Source organism: Crocuta crocuta, unplaced genomic scaffold (genome assembly GCF_008692635.1).
Source record: "Crocuta crocuta isolate KB4526 unplaced genomic scaffold, BGI_CrCroc_1.0 scaffold429, whole genome shotgun sequence".
NCBI classification, from domain to species: domain Eukaryota; kingdom Metazoa; phylum Chordata; class Mammalia; order Carnivora; family Hyaenidae; genus Crocuta; species Crocuta crocuta.
In genome coordinates, this window is record NW_027527381.1 from 2106045 (window position 1) to 2123440 (window position 17396).

A 17396-nucleotide genomic window follows, 5' to 3' on the forward strand; every position below is an offset into this window, starting at 1 on the left:
GTAAATCTTTTGGCAGGCACTGCCTGGGTCTTCGTAAAACTGATTACATGTTAATAAAACTGTCCTTTTAAATTTTTCTTAAACTATTCTAAAATTAGACTGGTTGGTAGTGGTTGTTCTAGAAAAGAACTGAACCTTAAGAAAAATCTCTTAGCTAGATGATTTCATTTATGAGCCACATTAATTTGAATTACTGCATGATATTATAAACTCATTGTTCGGGTTAACCCATACTTTTATTTATGAAGCAAATAAGGAAGTTATGATTTTCCTGAGCATATTTGGCCTGTTTTAGTTAAAATATAGTTTGTATTCTGATACCACTATTTTTAGTAATAAGTTCCATTACAATTATAAAATGTTAAGATTTTCAGCAAATATTTATCAGTTACATTGTGTTGGCTAGATACTGTCTTAGGCTTTAAACAGTTGTAACATTGAATATATTGTAGTATTCTGTTAGTAAAAGCTAACTTTTCAGATTGTGAGAAAAACTATATGAAGCTTATATTAACATATGGTATACTTTAACTTACAAAGTTGCTTTCAATAAAATTTCTATATATATATACATATATATGTATACATGTTATTTTAAATGTTTGGGGAAATGTCTAAAAGCATAAATAATAAAATAAAAATTTCTTATAGTCTTACCACCCAGAGTTCCTCCCCCCCCAGTTTTTAATGTGTTCGTAACTCTCCTTTTTCGTATGTTTTCATCATCCCTCTTCTGGTAAGGATTTCTTTAAACAGGAAACAATGTAAATGAATGGTGACTGTTCAAATGTCACGGTATTTGCTAATCAGTAATTAAACTGTAAAGCAAGACAAACTGTATTTTCTCTGAGCTATTACAACATCTGTTTGTTGATGATGATAAACCAGAAAACCTGGGCTTGGGAAATTTAAATTCCCAGTGTTAAGCTTGACAGTCTTTGACTGAACTTAGATGGACTTCATCTCTGTATGAGATATGCAAATAATAAATAAACCAAAGCTTATGTGAGAGTAAGGCATGGTTATTGATGTGGTTATTGCTAAAAACATAAGCTGTTTGTTTCTCTTATATTTTCATGTGTAGTCTTTTAGGAATCTTGCTTAAGGTCTAAATCAGGCACACTCTTGGCAGCTCAGATAGTTTCTTTATCCCTGGAAGAGACTTGCTTTAATAAGCCAGTGTTGTTTGAAAGTAACATTGTCTTTCTAGTACAGTTCAGTCAGTTATTAGGCTCACTTGACTGTACTGTCGTATCCTGATATTTATGGATAAGAGGTTATTTGTTTTCCTATAATTTATGACCTATTGTAGCCATGGGTCAACACAAAGGAACAGGAGATGTAGAAATAGACAGCTAGCATAAATCAAGAAAACGGAATCAGCTTTCCTGTGAGGACAAAATTACAATAACTAGAAATATCTCTTTAGGCTGGTAAGAATGAAGAGGCAGATAATCAAAATATAACACTGTAAAGAATATTAATAAAGTAAACATGAATCTGTTAACTGAATCTCTGAGTGCTAGAAATAGGAATTACCTTTGTGGAGTAAATAAAATTCACTTCTACTTTTCAAGGTGAGATGGTAAATGATGAAGCTGCCTTTTTTTAAAAATACCTTTTTAAAAATTTTTTTAATGTTTATTTCTGAGAGAGAGAGAGAGAGAGTGAGAGACAGCATGAGCAGGGGAGGGTCAGAGAGAGGGGGAGATACAGAATCTGAGCAGACTCCAGGCTCTGAGCTGTCAGAACAGAGCCCGATGCAGGGCTGGAACCCATGAACCATGAGATCATGACCTGAGCTGAAGTTGGACAATTAACCGACTGAGCCACGCAGGCACCCCTGAAGTTTCCTTCTTAAGTTGGTAATATAGAGACTAGAAATGTAAGTAGATTAAACATAGAATTAGCATATTGTTGATTGATTAGAAATTAAGATGGCATTTTAGAAATAGCCATCTTTAAGATAAATTTCCTATACAGAAACTATCAAGTTTTTTCATAAAATGTCTCTTCTATTTTTATCAGGAAAAAAAAATAAAAAACTTGGTTCATTTGGATTGTTTTAATAGTTTGAACTTTTTCTTTTTAAAAAATATTTATTTTTGAGAGGGGGAGCGTATAACAGGGGGGAGAGACAGAGAATCTGAAGCAGACTCCAGGCTGCCATCTGTCAGCGCAGAGCCCAATGTGAGGCTCAAACTCAGGAACTGTGAGATCATGACCTGGGCCAGTGGGGCACCATGGTGCCCCAATACTTTGACTTTTTCTTAATTTGATCTTGATGTCTAAGTAGTCTGGTGAGTTGAATTCTTCTCTGAAATCTACCAGGGCCTTTAGCCTCCTTTTACTGAATAAGGGACCTTTAAAAATTATTTGAATATTAATTGTTTCATTCAAGTATTTATTGAGTTCTTGTATATATAAAGCACTACTAGGTGCTGTGGAGAACAATGATGGTAGTAATAGTAATATTAATAATAGCTAATAGTATAGAATTTACTGTTTGTCAGATACCTCTGTAGGTGCTTTAGGTATATCAGTTCATTCATGTGTGACATTATTTAATCCTCATTACAGACTTGTCACTTAGGTACTGTTTTAATCCCCATTTTCCTATTGACAGAACTGAGGTAAAGGAATAATAAAGAGAAGTCAGGATTCAATCCAGATGATTTGGTTCATACTCTCAAATATGGGGAAATACTGCTTCTCACTATGTATATCCCTGTAATACTTGGCATTTGGAGCTTGGCACGTCATAAGAAAACTTACCAAGTTTAAAAACAAAGAAACCCCAAGGAAATTAATACATTTCTAGTGAATGATATATAGTGCCTGGTTTGTGGGATTTTAGGGGAGGAAGTGATCAGTCTCCTTTTGACAAGTGCTATCAAAGTAGGGCAAGTTTTCAAGTACACACGAAAATTCGATATGACATTTCTAGTAGAGAGGATAGAATGAATAAATGCTCTAATGGATATAAATGCCTAATATGTTGTTCCCTGATAAGTTTTGTTTTATCAGTGGGTCAGTAAAGGGAGCAGTGTGGCTAGGCAGAAGAGTGCCAGATGCTAGGAAAGCTTGAATGCCAGACTAATAATCTTCAAGCTCAAAAAGTGGGGCCTTGCTAATTAAAATAAAAGTTTGGGGTCTTACTCAGTGTCTGCTTGAAATTATTTCTTGATATTCATTAGCTCAGAAATGTATTTGAGTGACGCTTTTTTTTACTATTAAAATATATGAGTTTGATCGTTTTTATTTCCTCCAAAAAGTATCCTTAGTTAGCATTTTTTGCACATTATTTGGAATTACAGGTGTTAGATGATATTTTTACTGTCATAGGGACATTCTTCTGTTGGCTCTTTGTAAAATGATTTTAGGATCCACATCCTTAGTGTACTTCCATTACTACTTTTAGCCAACTAGAAAATTAAATCTCTTCTTACAGATTAATTCATCTAGTAAATGTCTGTAAATTAAAAGAACAAAAATTCTTTATTTGATGTCAGAAACTCTTTGTATTCTAAAACAATAGTGTAAAAAAACAAAGCCTGTCTTTTTTTTTTTCTTTTAAAAGTTTATTTATTTAGAGAGACCATGCCCACAAGGAAGTGGGGGAGGGGCAGAGACAGAGAGAAAGAGAGAGAGAATGCCAAGCATTTCCATGGCTCGAACTCTTGAACTGCCCGAACTAGGAGATCATGATCATGACCTAAGTCAAAATCAAGACTTAGACATTTAACCAACTGAGCCACCCAGGTGCCTCAAAACAAAGCCTATCTTTAAATTTATTTTGCTTACAGTATCTGAATTTAAAACCTTCAGTAAAATCTGGTTCATGTTACTATCTTTAGCTCTATTTTCTAAAAATAACTGACACTAATTTAATCTCATGGCTTGTCAGTAAGTCAGAAATGCTTTGTGTATCAGGATTTCAAAATGTGAGCAAGATCTCCTGCCACATAGATTAGGCTTATCATTTTGGCTATATTCTTGGCATTGAGGTCTCTGCTTTGTGCCTACACAAAGCACAGGAGACTGGTGGTTTAAGTTATAAAACATTTTTTTGTTTTTAAATAAACATATGTTTAATTTGTAAGTTTTTATAGTCCATTACAATCTTAATTAAATTAAAAAGATAGAGTTTCTGTTCGTTTACTCCTCTTGGCATTTAAGAAAGCAAATTCTTTTTATTTATGTAATGTACAGATTATCTTAACATTCCTAGATAATACATGAACATGGAATTTGTTTTCAGTTATACATTTGTGTTAATATCCACTTTATCATCTCTGCCTAAAAATGTGACTTTTTATTTTGGGATGGCAATGGAACAGAGAAGAAAACAGTGAATTGGGTAGTGGACTCAGCACTGCTACTGACTGTATATCTCTGGTCAACTTCTTCAGAATTCGGTTTTAATTTCCAAGTCTTGGCATTTTAAATAGATCACAATTAAATATGACTGTGAATGGCAGAACAAATATCAAGAGCATACATTTTATTCATTTATCTAGCAGTCATTTAATTGACCACCTACTAAGAACTTAGTACTGTGCTTGCCATTACCCTTTTAATCTTTCATTTGGGAGTCTGCTAACATTCTGGAACTTCCACTATCAACTTACATTTACTTTCCCTTCCCTCACCAGGATGACCATTTCTTATCAGTAAGGTCACAGAGGGAAGGGGAAAGAAAAAAAAAAAGCACAATGAGAACTAGACTTCCTGTTATTAATACATAGAAGAAACTGGGTAGTCAGAATATGTAGAATTTTGGATTTCTGCTTGCCTTCTTTCATAACTAAGGAAAAGCGTATATGTTTTGTTTGTGTGTATGATAGGACAGTTGTCTGCATTATGACTATAAATGCCAGGAATCACAGCTCCCACATCTTTTGGGACTGACTCTAGAGATAATTATAGTCTTAGTAAATAAATATATGCCTACTTTTTCATCCAAAACTATTATTTGACTATTCTCCATTGAGAAGAGACTTAGGTGCTGACCATGTGTGTCTGTGAAATTACTAAGAAGCTCAGTTTCAGGTGTAATTAATGTCTGTGTTTTAGTTCAATGTTTGTCAAATTGCACATTTTAAAAGTGGTCCTGAAATCAACTGGGTTGTTACCAGCATTAAAAAAAGGAAAAGAAAATAGAAAGTAAAGTATGATTGTTATTTGTTTGCCACAAAGTAAGTATACTAAACTTTGGTTTTACTTGAGAACACTACTCACTATGTCAGTAAGAAATGTTTCCTGCTGTGGGCCACAGACAAAAAAGTTTGAAGACCAGTTTCAAAGTATACACCCGGAGAGGCAGTTAGGTAGCTCTCCCTGGGGTAAAGGTAGGCTTCCTAAGATCTTAAATTGAATCTGGAGCAGCCTGACCATGAAAATGGGATGTGTTATTGTCATAGACCCCTGCTAAAGCATACGGACATCAGTGCTGGTAGCAGAGTGGTGCCCATGACTACTATTCCAACAGGTTTTCACTTCAGCATTTTAAGTAACACAGGACAAGTGTGCTGGAACCAAAGACAAAGAGGGATGAAAATGGTGAAGAGTAGGATTGTATTGTCTGAAAGCAAAGTGCATGTGCACAAGTGTTTTTGGAAGAAGACACTACCTAAAGGTTCTTAACCTACTCAGAAGTGTGTCCACATTATCTTATAATATACATCTGCTGGCAAACTAACCATAAAATTATTTTTAGGCAGTATTAGATAGTGGTAAGAAATTCCTTTGGAATCAAACTGCTTGAATTTGAATCGCTGTTAACTACTTTACTATGTGTTTGACCTTGGTCATATTCCTTAACTTTCTGTTGTTGTTTTTTTTAATTTGTGAAATGGAGTATTACCTATTTCATGGGGTTATTGTGAGGATTAAATGAGCTAATATATCTAAAGTGCCAAGAACAATGTCTAGTGTGCCAGGTTCCAAGAACAATGTAAATACTGTTTTATTGTTGTTAGATACCAGATGTATAACAGTGTCTGGCTTCTCGGTGGGAAGTATTTTTTTTAATTCTGACGTAGTCTAGTTTATGTGTTATTTCTTCTGTCACTTGAGCTTTGGTGTTTTATTTGCAAAGCCATTGCCTAACCCAAGGTTACAAACATTTACTCCTATGTTTTCTTTTAAGAGTTTTATAGTTTTAGCCGTTATATTTAGGCCTATGATCCATTTTGAGTTATTTTTTTTATGCATGGTGTGAGGTATAGGTCCAGCTTTATTATTTTGCATGTGGATAGCCAGTGGTCCTAGCATCATTTATTGAAAAGACTAATAACTCTTTTTTATTTAGATTTCTGATCTTAGTAAATGAATTTTTGTTTACATAGGTTATATCTGAATTTTTTTGTATATAACTGTTTAAGAAAGCATTTTTCATAATAACCAAAAGGAAGAAACAATCTAAAGGTCCATCAGTGGATTAGTGGATAAATAAAATGTGGTATATCCATACAATATAATATTCACTCATAATAATTAGTGAAGTACAGATACATGCTGCAACATGGATGAACCTTGAAAACATTATGCTAAATGAAAGAACCCAAATACAAAAGACTACATATGTACGATTCCATTTATATAAAATGCCAAATAGGCAAATCTGTGTAGACAGGAAGTAGATTAGTGGTTGCTAGGGGCTAAGGAGTAGAAGAGAAGGGCTGCTAATGGGCTATACAGAGGGATGTATGGATTTTAAAAAGTTCTGCATCTGGGGAAAATATAAACAAGGCAAGTTCTCTTATCAATAGTTAATCTTACAAGAAAATTGGAACCCAGTTAACAGTTTATTGATTGGAGATTTTTCCTGTTTACTGAGGTATTTTAGTGTTGGTGATACTTGGACTATGAAATACTGTTGGTGATATTTGAGTTGCAAAATGTCCATTTCATGGAAAGATGGGTTATTGACCATAGACTGGTTTTAAAAATTTGTTTCTGTGTCCATTCCAGCTGGGCATGGTGAATTAAGTTATCTAGTAAATCTACAGGATTTTTGCTCAATATACAGTTGTAGAACTCATTGTTGAAGTTTATAAGACATTTTCCCCCTTCTTTGTCATTTTGTCAACCTTTGGGTTAAGAATAATACCACATGAGTAATATAAATGAGTAATATAATGCAGCCTGATGAAGTTTTAAATGCCAGAATATTTGAGCAGAAATAATAACTCGTGTTTATTGATTTCCTGTTTGTCAGATATATTATTAGATATTTTACATGATTTGTCTCCATTTTACACATAATACTCTAAAAGTGGGTGGAAATCCCCTCCTCAAAGAGGTTAGTAAGTAATGTGTGCAGAATTATATAGCTATTAGGTGACAGCTGGAATATGACTGTAGGTCTTTCTGATCTACAAGTGCATTATGGTCACAGTGCCTAAAGGTCATGGAATTTGTCTACTGGGTCACTCTGAAAAGAAGGTAGTCTTCTCTCCAGTCTTTTTGCTGTTGTTTCTCAGCCATTATGTAGTAGAAGGGTAATCACTGGCATCTGGTAGCCACAACTCCAGAAGAGTGTTTCAATTTTTTCTTAAATTTGCGCTCTACTACTTTCAGATTATACTTTCTTACAGTCCAAGTAGCAGGAACTATCCTATATACTTTTGAAGTTAAGTCATTGAAATTAATAGACTCCCACTGTCTTTGTAGTACTCTGCTCAAGATTTACCTTTACAAGAGATAGAGTTGATTAGTCTAACTTAGATCATGTGCCTTTTTCTTAGCTAGGGAGGGGAGAACACCTTGATTGATGCTCTAACTAAGACTGCATGCAATGAGGGATAGAAGTTTCCCCAAAATAATTGGGTTATGTTACAGAAAGAAATGAAATGAGTTTCCAGGTCAAGGGACCATTAGACAAATAATAATACTAATCTGAGGACAGCTACTGGTTAATGTGGTTATTTTAAATTTGGGGACACACTTGGTCATTAATATTGAATATCTGGGCATGCAGCTAGGGGAAAGTGTTAAGAACAAGAAAAAAGTTAAAAATTTAAAAAGCATTTGCGAAAGAGGACGACTAATTAGGTTCACATGTTTATTGCATGTGCTGTTTGTAATACAAACTAACCTGGAGGTTTAAATTACAGTATGTCACAATTAAAGTAATCTGAAGTATATTAAAAATGATATGCATATGCATTTAATGATATGAGATAGTTTTTAGTAAGTATGGTAAGTAATAAAGAGCTTGTAAATAAGTGTGGCCAATCATGGTGAATCATGCTTTCAATGTCAGTTTGAATTTGGCTTGGTAATATTTTGTTGAGGATTTTATGCATTTCTGTTCACCAGGGATATTGGTCTGTAATTTTCTTATTTTGTGGTGTTTTTGCCTGGCTTTGATATCAAGATAATGCAGGCCTCATAGAATGGAAACACTGAAAGCTTTCCTTTCTTTACTGTGTTTCAGAAGGATAGGTATTAACTACTCTTTAAACTCTACTTTAACTTTTCTTGGATTTTATTTAGCAATCTTTTGCAATTACAAACTTTTTTTAAAGTATTTAAAATATATCTTAATGAGAACACTTTCACACTATCTTAAAAAAATTTTTTTTAAATGTTTATTTTTGAGAGAGATAGACAGAGTGTGAGTGGGGGAGGGACAGAGAGAGAAGGAGCCACAGAATCCCAAGCAGGCTCTAAGCACAGAGCCTGATGCAGGGCTCAAACTCACAAACCGCAAGATCATGACCTGAGCTGAAGTTGGATGCCTAAATGACTAAGCCACCCAAGTGCCCCTCACAACTATCTTTAAATAAAAATGATTTACGTTTTTTAAAGTGAAATTGCTCTGGTATTAGAACTTAACTGCTTCCTGATTTGTAGGGTTTAGATGCCACCGCATTACTAATTTCCCAGTGTTCTTGAAGCAGGTGTCGTACGTGTCCTCCTCTGCTAGAAGTCCTTGTGGCAACTTCAGGGGCTTGATTTTTATCAAATGTTTAACCACTTTCAGTTTTGCATTCACTAAAGAGGGCTAGTTTTATGAACTTGAGGATTATGTGCTTTTTCTAATCCAAGCATCTTTATTATCTTTTTCCCAGTAGGGACATCTTTTTGTACTTTTTAGTCTGGTAACAATAGGAAGTTTATGAGGGTTTATAGATGCCCACCATATTTTTTATGATCTGCTAGTGAAAGCTGAAACACTTTATCTGGAATTCTTGACTTGGTAAATGTGTGATGAATCCAGTCTGTACAAATGAGAGACTCCACACACTGTCACAGTTTGTAGTTTGTCTGAGGGCCTCTGAACTGTTGAGCTCAAAATCCCTGTTATGAGTGTGATGACTGTTCTCAGAGACTATGAGAAATAGGGGACAGATCTGTGGGTCAAAAGTGTCTTGGAAAGGGAGGGGTCTCCACTTCTGTATTGTTAAAAATGAGGGGAAGCAGAACAGAGGACAGACCACCAAGTCCAACGCTCTGCAATGATAAACTTTAAATTAAAAAATATGCTGATTTCACATTCAGTATGATGTCTTTCAATTTTCGGTAATAGCCCTGTACAATGAGTAAGGGACAGGACAAAAGGAGAGAAATTAAAGCCAGATTGAAATGTCTGCCTTTCTCTTCCTGGAGATTCCATTTAATTAACTTTATCAGAGCCAAAGAAATATTCTAATCATTTCTGTCTCCGCAAAAGTTTTTATTTTATTTTCATACCAGAATCTGTCTTTGTTGCCATCTAAGCCAATTTGATCGCAGGAGTCACAAGAATGACCCAGACTCCCCTCTAATAATTTAGAGGGGAAACAGTGACTCTGTTTCTGTGGGCTCCCCCAAAACCAAAAATACCAATCAGTACTTCTCCCTATAACCTGCTTTTTCTCAAATACCATTGTTCTGTTATGTAGAAGCAAATAGGGTTGAAGGGACAGACTGACCTACAAACAGTCTGTTGGGCACACAAACTGCTCTGGCTAATTCTCATGCTAACATGTTCTGTAGCAGCCCCAGTTCTAAGGGACACAACCTAAAAGCCCCAAAGCACAAAACATTGTCCCAAGGTCTCCCTCCTGGTTTAAAGTTTTATTTCAGGTTTTCAGATACTTTGAATTGCTGCATAGTTTTGTAATTAGATGTCAGAGTAGTTTCTGCAGACTAACTGTTTGAAAATCATTAAAGGCAAAACCAGAAAGTTAATATAAATCTTGTTTATTGTGCTGTTGTACCTTTGCTACCTCATAAAAATGAGCGTCTGCTTTTCCACTTCCTGGCTTATGTCTATTAGAGTAATACATGCTTCATTTGCTTATCAAATCTTTGTGGTGCAAACAGCTTTTCAATTCTTATCTTGCGGCCAGTGATGTATTGTGTGGATGTGTGTTAAGTGATACAGAAATTTTGCCTTTTAGTTTTTGAATAGAAGAGTAATAATTAAGATCAGCAGTCCATGTTCTGGAACTCTATGCACATAAGGGCAACATGGGGTGGGGGAGTTAGAAGTTTGCAAAATATTGCATAGTAGAATTAAAGAAAAAACATTTTCTTTTAATTTCAGAGGTGTTGAAAATAGTAAAAAGAGGGGTGCCTGGGTGGCTCACTTAGTTGAGCGTCTGACATTTGATTTTGGCTTAGGTCATAATCCCAGTATTGTGGGATTGAGCCCCATGTTGGGCTGTGCACTGAGCCTGCTTAAGATTCTCTCCTCCCGCCCCCCCCACCCCGTCTCTCTCTCCCTCTCTCCTTCCCTCCCTCTCTCTCTCTACCTCTCCCTCCCTCTCTCTCCCTCTCCCTCCCTCTCTCCCCACCCTTCCCCAGCTTGTGCTCACTCTCTCAAAAAAAAAAAAAGTGGAGAATTCTATATGTTTTATACTTCACCCAGATTTCTGAAATCTTAACATTTTACCACATTTGTTTATTCTGTCTCTTATTCTTTCACTGTTAAATATGTTATTCTCTGTATAACATACACTGTTTTGTGTGTGTATGTATATAATACATACATGCGTGTGTATTTCCTTATGAATGGACATTCCTTATGTATAGCCATACTACAGTTTTCAAAATCAGAAAATTGATACTGATACAGTACTATTATCTGATCTACAGACTGTTTGCAAATGTTCCAGTTGTTTCACTCTGTCCTTTAATAGGAACTAAAAAAAAAAAACCAAAACATTTTTCTTGATCTGCATTGTAATAATCTAGGAACACGTGTTCTGTTTAGTTGTCATGTCTTTTCAGTCTCCTTTAATCTAGCGCAGTTCCTCAGTCATTCTTTGTCTTTCATGACTGACATTTTTAAAGGATGTAAGCCATTATTTTGTAGGATTTCCCTCAAATTGGACTTATTTTATTTTTCCTTTGGCCAGAAGTGATGTCATTATATCAGAAGTCCACAGAGTCTTTTGACATGTCCCGCCAAAAACATTTTGTAAATAACCACTTATTATATGGAAAGCAGAGTCAGAGATTCTCAAGAAATTTGTCAAGACATTATAAATATTCATTATATTTTCCAGTATATTTTTCCTTAAGAAAATTTGTGGCCTTTTAGCCAGCTTTTACCAAGTGGGAATTGCAAGTAAAATTAGGGTAGAGAGAAGAAAGAGCTAGTGTACAAAAGTATAAAGTGGTTTTATGTAAATCAACATGGGCTCTTGCAGAGATTGGGCTTTTAAGCCCTCGGCCAAAAATGATAAATTATTTATTCCTGGAATACTTCTGCCAAAACACTGAAATCAATATACTATTCTTCTTTCAGAAGATTTACACATTCCAAGGCAAATATTCAAATGTATTAAATAGGGAGATAAGAGAGAACCCTCCTCTACCTGGTAGAAGTAGATAGACATTAAGTTTATTAGTACACTATTCAGTATTACATTGAAGTCAGGGGCCATATTTTTATTATCTTTATATCTCCTGTATATCTAGAAGAGTGCCATTAAGTAAAAGATTGTTTATTTTTATATTTTTAGATTTCATTTTTAAGTAATCTCTACACCCAATGTGGGGCTCAAATTTACAATCCAAAAATCAAGAGTTAGTTACATCCTCTACCGATTGAGCCAGGCAGGTGTCCCAAGTAGAAAATTCTTAATAAATGTCTTGAGTTGACTTTGGTTTGTGGTATAGAGACTTTAGATCAGGGGTTGAGCCAAATGCTGCTCTTCACCTGTTTCATAAATAAAGTATTATTGAAACACAGCCATAGCCATTCATTATATATTGTGAGTGACTTCTTTTGTGCTACGATGGCAGAGTTGCATTGCTGTGACTATATGGCCTCCAATGTCTAAGGTATTTACTCTCTGGCTCTTTTGTGGACCCTCTTTTTAGATTATGAGCACTTGGGCATTAGTTTTTGTTTGTTTGTTTTCCTTCTAGAGCACACAGTAAAATGTTTTACCACATTGTGCATAACTTATGGATTTATGCAAGTGTAACTGTAAGAAAAATTTTTGGAAGTGAATAAACTGGGATTGAGAGTGTCTGTGTATTTTAAATTTTGGTAGCTTTGCCTTCCCAGAGGGGTTATAACAGTTTATGTTTTAAATTTTTTTTTTTTTTTTATTTCTAGGAGACAGAGAGAGAGAGACAGCGTGAGCAGGGGAGGGTCAGAGAGAGAGGGAGACACAGACTCTGAAATAGGCTCCAGGCTCTGAGCTGGCAGTCAGCACAGAGCCCGACGCGGGGCTCGAACCCACGAACCACGAGATCATGACCTAAGCGAAAGTCGGACGCTTAACCGACTAAGCCACCCAGGCGCCCCAACAGTTTATGTTTTAATAATTTTGTGGCAAGTCCTCTTTCCCCTAATTTTGCAACTCAGTGCATTAGCCAGCTTTTTTATCTTTACCAGTCTGATAGAGGAAAATGATATTGTAGGTTTGATTTGCATTTCTCTTTTTTGTGTTGGATTGAACTTTTAAAATTTAAGAGCCATGTGTATTTCTTTTTTTGTTAACTGTCATTTAGTGTCCTTCCTGGTACCTTTAAGTTTCTTACATTTATAAATATATAGTGAGCACATGTCAAAGATTTATTTAATACTAATGAGGAAACTAGCTTGATGACAGATGACTTAGAGGAGGATGTGTGAGACAAATATCAGTGAATGAAATTTTCCTATAGGGCAAAACCGAAACACCCCAACACTACAACTCTCTGTATTATCTTTTTTATTAGATGAAGTTCAGTTAGGTTTTTGCCAGATGAAAGCAGAAATTTCCAATATAATGAATCTTCTTTAAGTCATTATCCAACTTTACAGATTCTGTGCCCTAATCAATAGAAAATAATCAAAGTCCTTTTCCTCAGGCTTATTTTTGATACTCTAGTATGGATTTAAAGTGACATACCATGGTCTTTTTGCCTTATTTCTGAGTTTTGGATAACTTTTTTTTGATGTTTTCCTCTCTGTTTTATCGCATTTCAAGCGATACTATTTCTTTATGAATTACTAATGAACTTTTAAGAAGCTTATGTAGTTTATCATTGCCTCTCAAAAAACATACTCATTGTTCTTTTTTGCATTGTAGGAACTCATTATACAATGACAAATGGAGGCAGCATTAACAGTTCTACACACTTATTGGATCTTTTGGATGAACCAATTCCAGGTGTTGGTACATATGATGATTTCCATACTATTGATTGGGTGCGAGAGAAATGTAAAGACAGAGAAAGGCATAGACGGGTAAGTGTTTTTAATAAATTTTAATATAGTGCATAACTACATCATTTAATAATATATTTTTGCCAGTGATCTCAGGCTGCCAAAATACATATTATGCATTAAAGTACATTTAGGTAAATTTCTACATTTTGTAAGTATTATATGTTTTTTCTCTATATATGTAATTAAAGACATTTTTTTAATGTTTATTTTTAAGAGAGGGAGACAGAGACAGAGCATAAGTGAGGGAGGGGAAGAGAGAGAGGGAGACATGGAATCTGAAGCAGGCTTTAGGCTCTGAGCTGTCAACACAGAGCCCATTGCAGGGCTTGAACCCATGAACTGTGAGATCATGACCTGAGCTGAAGTCAGATGCTTAACGACTGAGCTACCCAGACATCCTGCTCTAAACTCTAAACAGTTATTGAAGATGGTGAAAGAACTTAATATTACAACTAATATTACAACTTATATAAAACTCATATTACAACTTAGTTTATGTTGCAATATTAATTGATATTTACCATATTAGATACAAAAACTGAGAGTATTTTTAAAATGCAATGAAAGTAATGAAACCCCTATTACACATTAACATCAAAACATATACTTATGAAAACAAAACAACATTTTTATGAAAAATATCTATTTTCTAAAATACAAAATACTTAGTGAGGGAGTGACATATATTACATTTTTATAAGTCTCATTATTGTCTGGTTTAATAAAAGGCTGCTGGATTCTAATATCTTCTTCTGAATTTAGTCTGTTGGGATATGTTGTTTGGGTTGAAATATATGAAGAAAGTCCAAACTCATACAGATAGGTAGTTAGAAAAGTATTTTAATAACTTTTTTGTATCATTGTGGATATTCTTTGATACTGTACCATAGTGACAGGTGGTACAGATTAGTTGCCAGTGTGTAATCTGAAACTATATCAGTGTACTTTTTGTTTTTTGTTATATTAAAATCTGTTAGTTCACCTTCGACTCTAATGAATAACTTTGTACCATCATGCAGTGATGGTACAGTGATCAGTGGGAAATATTCACTGATCTGTGCAGTTATTTCAAGTGTTGACACTTTTCAGTTTCATTATACAATATTAAAAAATTACATTTATTAATATCAACACTGATCTCTTTAGAAAAGTCTTTAAGTATGGGGAATTTGTCATCCTTATAGTGATAGATACAAGTTTCACAAAATTCTTATGTTTACTTGAAAGCTCAAATTCTGTGATTAGAGACAAATACACTTTTATTTAACTTGATATGACAGGCTTAGTTGGTTTGTTTTTGAGAAAATGCCTGTCAGATTCTCAAGTCTGAAAAACCATTCTTTGGTGTCTTTGTTTCAAGTAAAAATGGTGTTCCATGTGTGGGTGTCAAGTTTATTTTATGACTCAAATAAATCACTTAAATGCTTTTCCTTAAGACATAATTTCATAGTTCCGTATGCATCAGAAGCCTTTATATATACTTAAGTCATCACACATACTATAAAAAAGACTCAATGATTGAAGCATAATAGCTTTTACTATTTCATCAAGGCATTCTTAAGTGAAACTGGCGTTCACTTAACTTTTTTTTTTTTCTTTTTTTTGCTGAAATGCGTGGCAGTGAAGAATGTAATGACTACCAGTACGTTTGGATGCCACCGCCTTGATTTGTGCTGAGGAGCAGCTGTTTTGCATTTGCTTTTGCACTGTCAGTGAAAATGTCAAAACAGTGAAAAGGGCACATCAGTTTTAATATTATGATGAAACTAGTTTTGACCTTGAAGACCCCCATTGAGATGGTCTCAGGGACCCCCAGAGTATCCATGGCCACATTATGAGAACCAGTGTTTCAATCCAGTATGCCTAATGCAGGCACACTGTAACTCCTGCATCTCATATGATTGTTAGGTAAATCAGTTGTACTTAGAATCACATATATTTACAAAGTCACTAACATACTCAGGCTGTACTTAAAATGTGTTTTAAAGTGAGGTAGTATGAAAGTATCCTTAAGAATCATGTTCATAACATTTTTAAAGCAAATTAAAACTAAAAGAAACCATAGTATACTGTTTTCCCTCTCATTTTGAAGGTAGTCAATAGTCCTTGAAAACATTTAAAATGATATGAAGTAGGCAGTGTCCTAGCTAATCTGACCAATCATCTCTTTCTAGATAGGTCAAGTATCATTTTCTGTGCTTTTGATCGATACTTAAACATAAAATTTTTTTAACCTGGGAAATTCTACACATAAATGTTCTTACTGTTTTAAAAACATTTTGTTAAAAAAAACTTTCTGTGTCAGTGCATATACCTACCTAATTCTCTTTTCCCCCGAACTTAAAAAAAATTTTTTTTAAGTTGGTGGGTGGGAGAGAGAGAGAGACAGACAGACAGACAGACAGACTCTCTAGCAGTCTCTGCAGGGTCAGCACAGAGCCCATTGTGGGGCTCAAACTCATGAAACTGAGATCGTGACCTGAGCCGAAATTAAGAGTTAGATGCCTAAATGACTGACCCACCCAGGTATGCCTCCCCCAAACTACTGTTATACTTGTGCAGCCTCCTACCTCAGATTTTGAAGCAAATCAACATTAAATCATTTCAAATATGACTCAGTATTTTGCAAAATGTTGCTAAGTTAATTGTCATTCCTTTTTTATTTGTTTGAAAATTCTATAAGAACCTTCTTCATACCAATTATTTGGGTTTCCTGTAGTTCAGATTGTACAGAAAAGGGAGAAAGGTTGAAATTAAATGGTTCCCTAGAATCCTCAAAGTTGACCAATGAGACTTTTGTTTGCTTGTTTGGCGTTTGTTTCTGTATCTTCATGCATTCACAGATTTAAACATATTAGCTGTGTTTTAATCTGTCACTGATACTATCCTTATTGATGTGTATGTTATCCCATTTTTGACCAGTGGGAACTTACTTAGGTTGATGCCTGTCTCTTTTGACACATCCTTAATAGATTTTGGCATATTCTTGGAAAACAAGATGATCCTAGCTCATCTTACACATTTCTTGCACCAAACCTGGAGTCAGCCATTTCTCCAAGGAACCTTGGTTCCTTTGAAGGAAGATGGTTTATAGGTGATGTGGGCATGAGAGGTACTTCTTGCATCTGGACCAGCCATTGTTTTCTATCTAGCCTCATAAGTTTATAGGAAACTTCTAATTTAAATTCATTACTATTGAGCTTTTATTTAACTTGCCAGTTCTTAAATCTGTATCCTCTTTCAGTCATTTCAAAAATCTCACTTAACACCATATATATAACCATATGGTTTAGTTCATAATACACACACACTAGGTTCAGAATATTACTGACACTGTCACCAGCGATGTGCTTCCTGAAAAGTTCGTGTTTTCTTTCTTTTATATATATATTTTTTGTTCTTAGTGTTTATTCTACTAGGATTACACATACAAGTTACTTTGTTTTAAAGTCCCTGTCCCATTTAACCTCTTGCCTCCCTTCCGTTAAAATAATGATTTACTTTCAACATTTTATTGTTTATCTATTTTGAAAAATACAGGCATATGTATTTATGTACTTATTTTTCTTAGGTAAATGGAAGCATACTGTACACACTTGTATCCACTTTGCTTTTCTCCCCTGCACAACACTGCGTCTATCTCATTTTTTTTTCAGTGAGTGCAGAAATTTTCATAAGATAAACTTCAATTCCCTTAACCATTACTATATTGATGAACATTTAGATGACT

At 34.7% G+C, this 17396-nt stretch overlaps 1 protein-coding gene across 4 annotated transcripts in view; it reads left to right on the forward strand.

Annotated features, from left to right (window-relative positions):
• The window catches only part of CLCN3 (chloride voltage-gated channel 3), a 90017-nt gene that overhangs the window by 39514 nt on the left and 33107 nt on the right, over nucleotides 1-17396 (forward strand). For all 4 annotated transcript variants that reach the window (XM_077773337.1, XM_077773469.1, XM_077773397.1 and 1 more), the window contains one exon: nucleotides 13527-13684. In XM_077773337.1, coding sequence (XP_077629463.1) covers nucleotides 13527-13684 — 158 coding nt within the window. The remainder of the gene's footprint in view (nucleotides 1-13526; nucleotides 13685-17396) is intronic.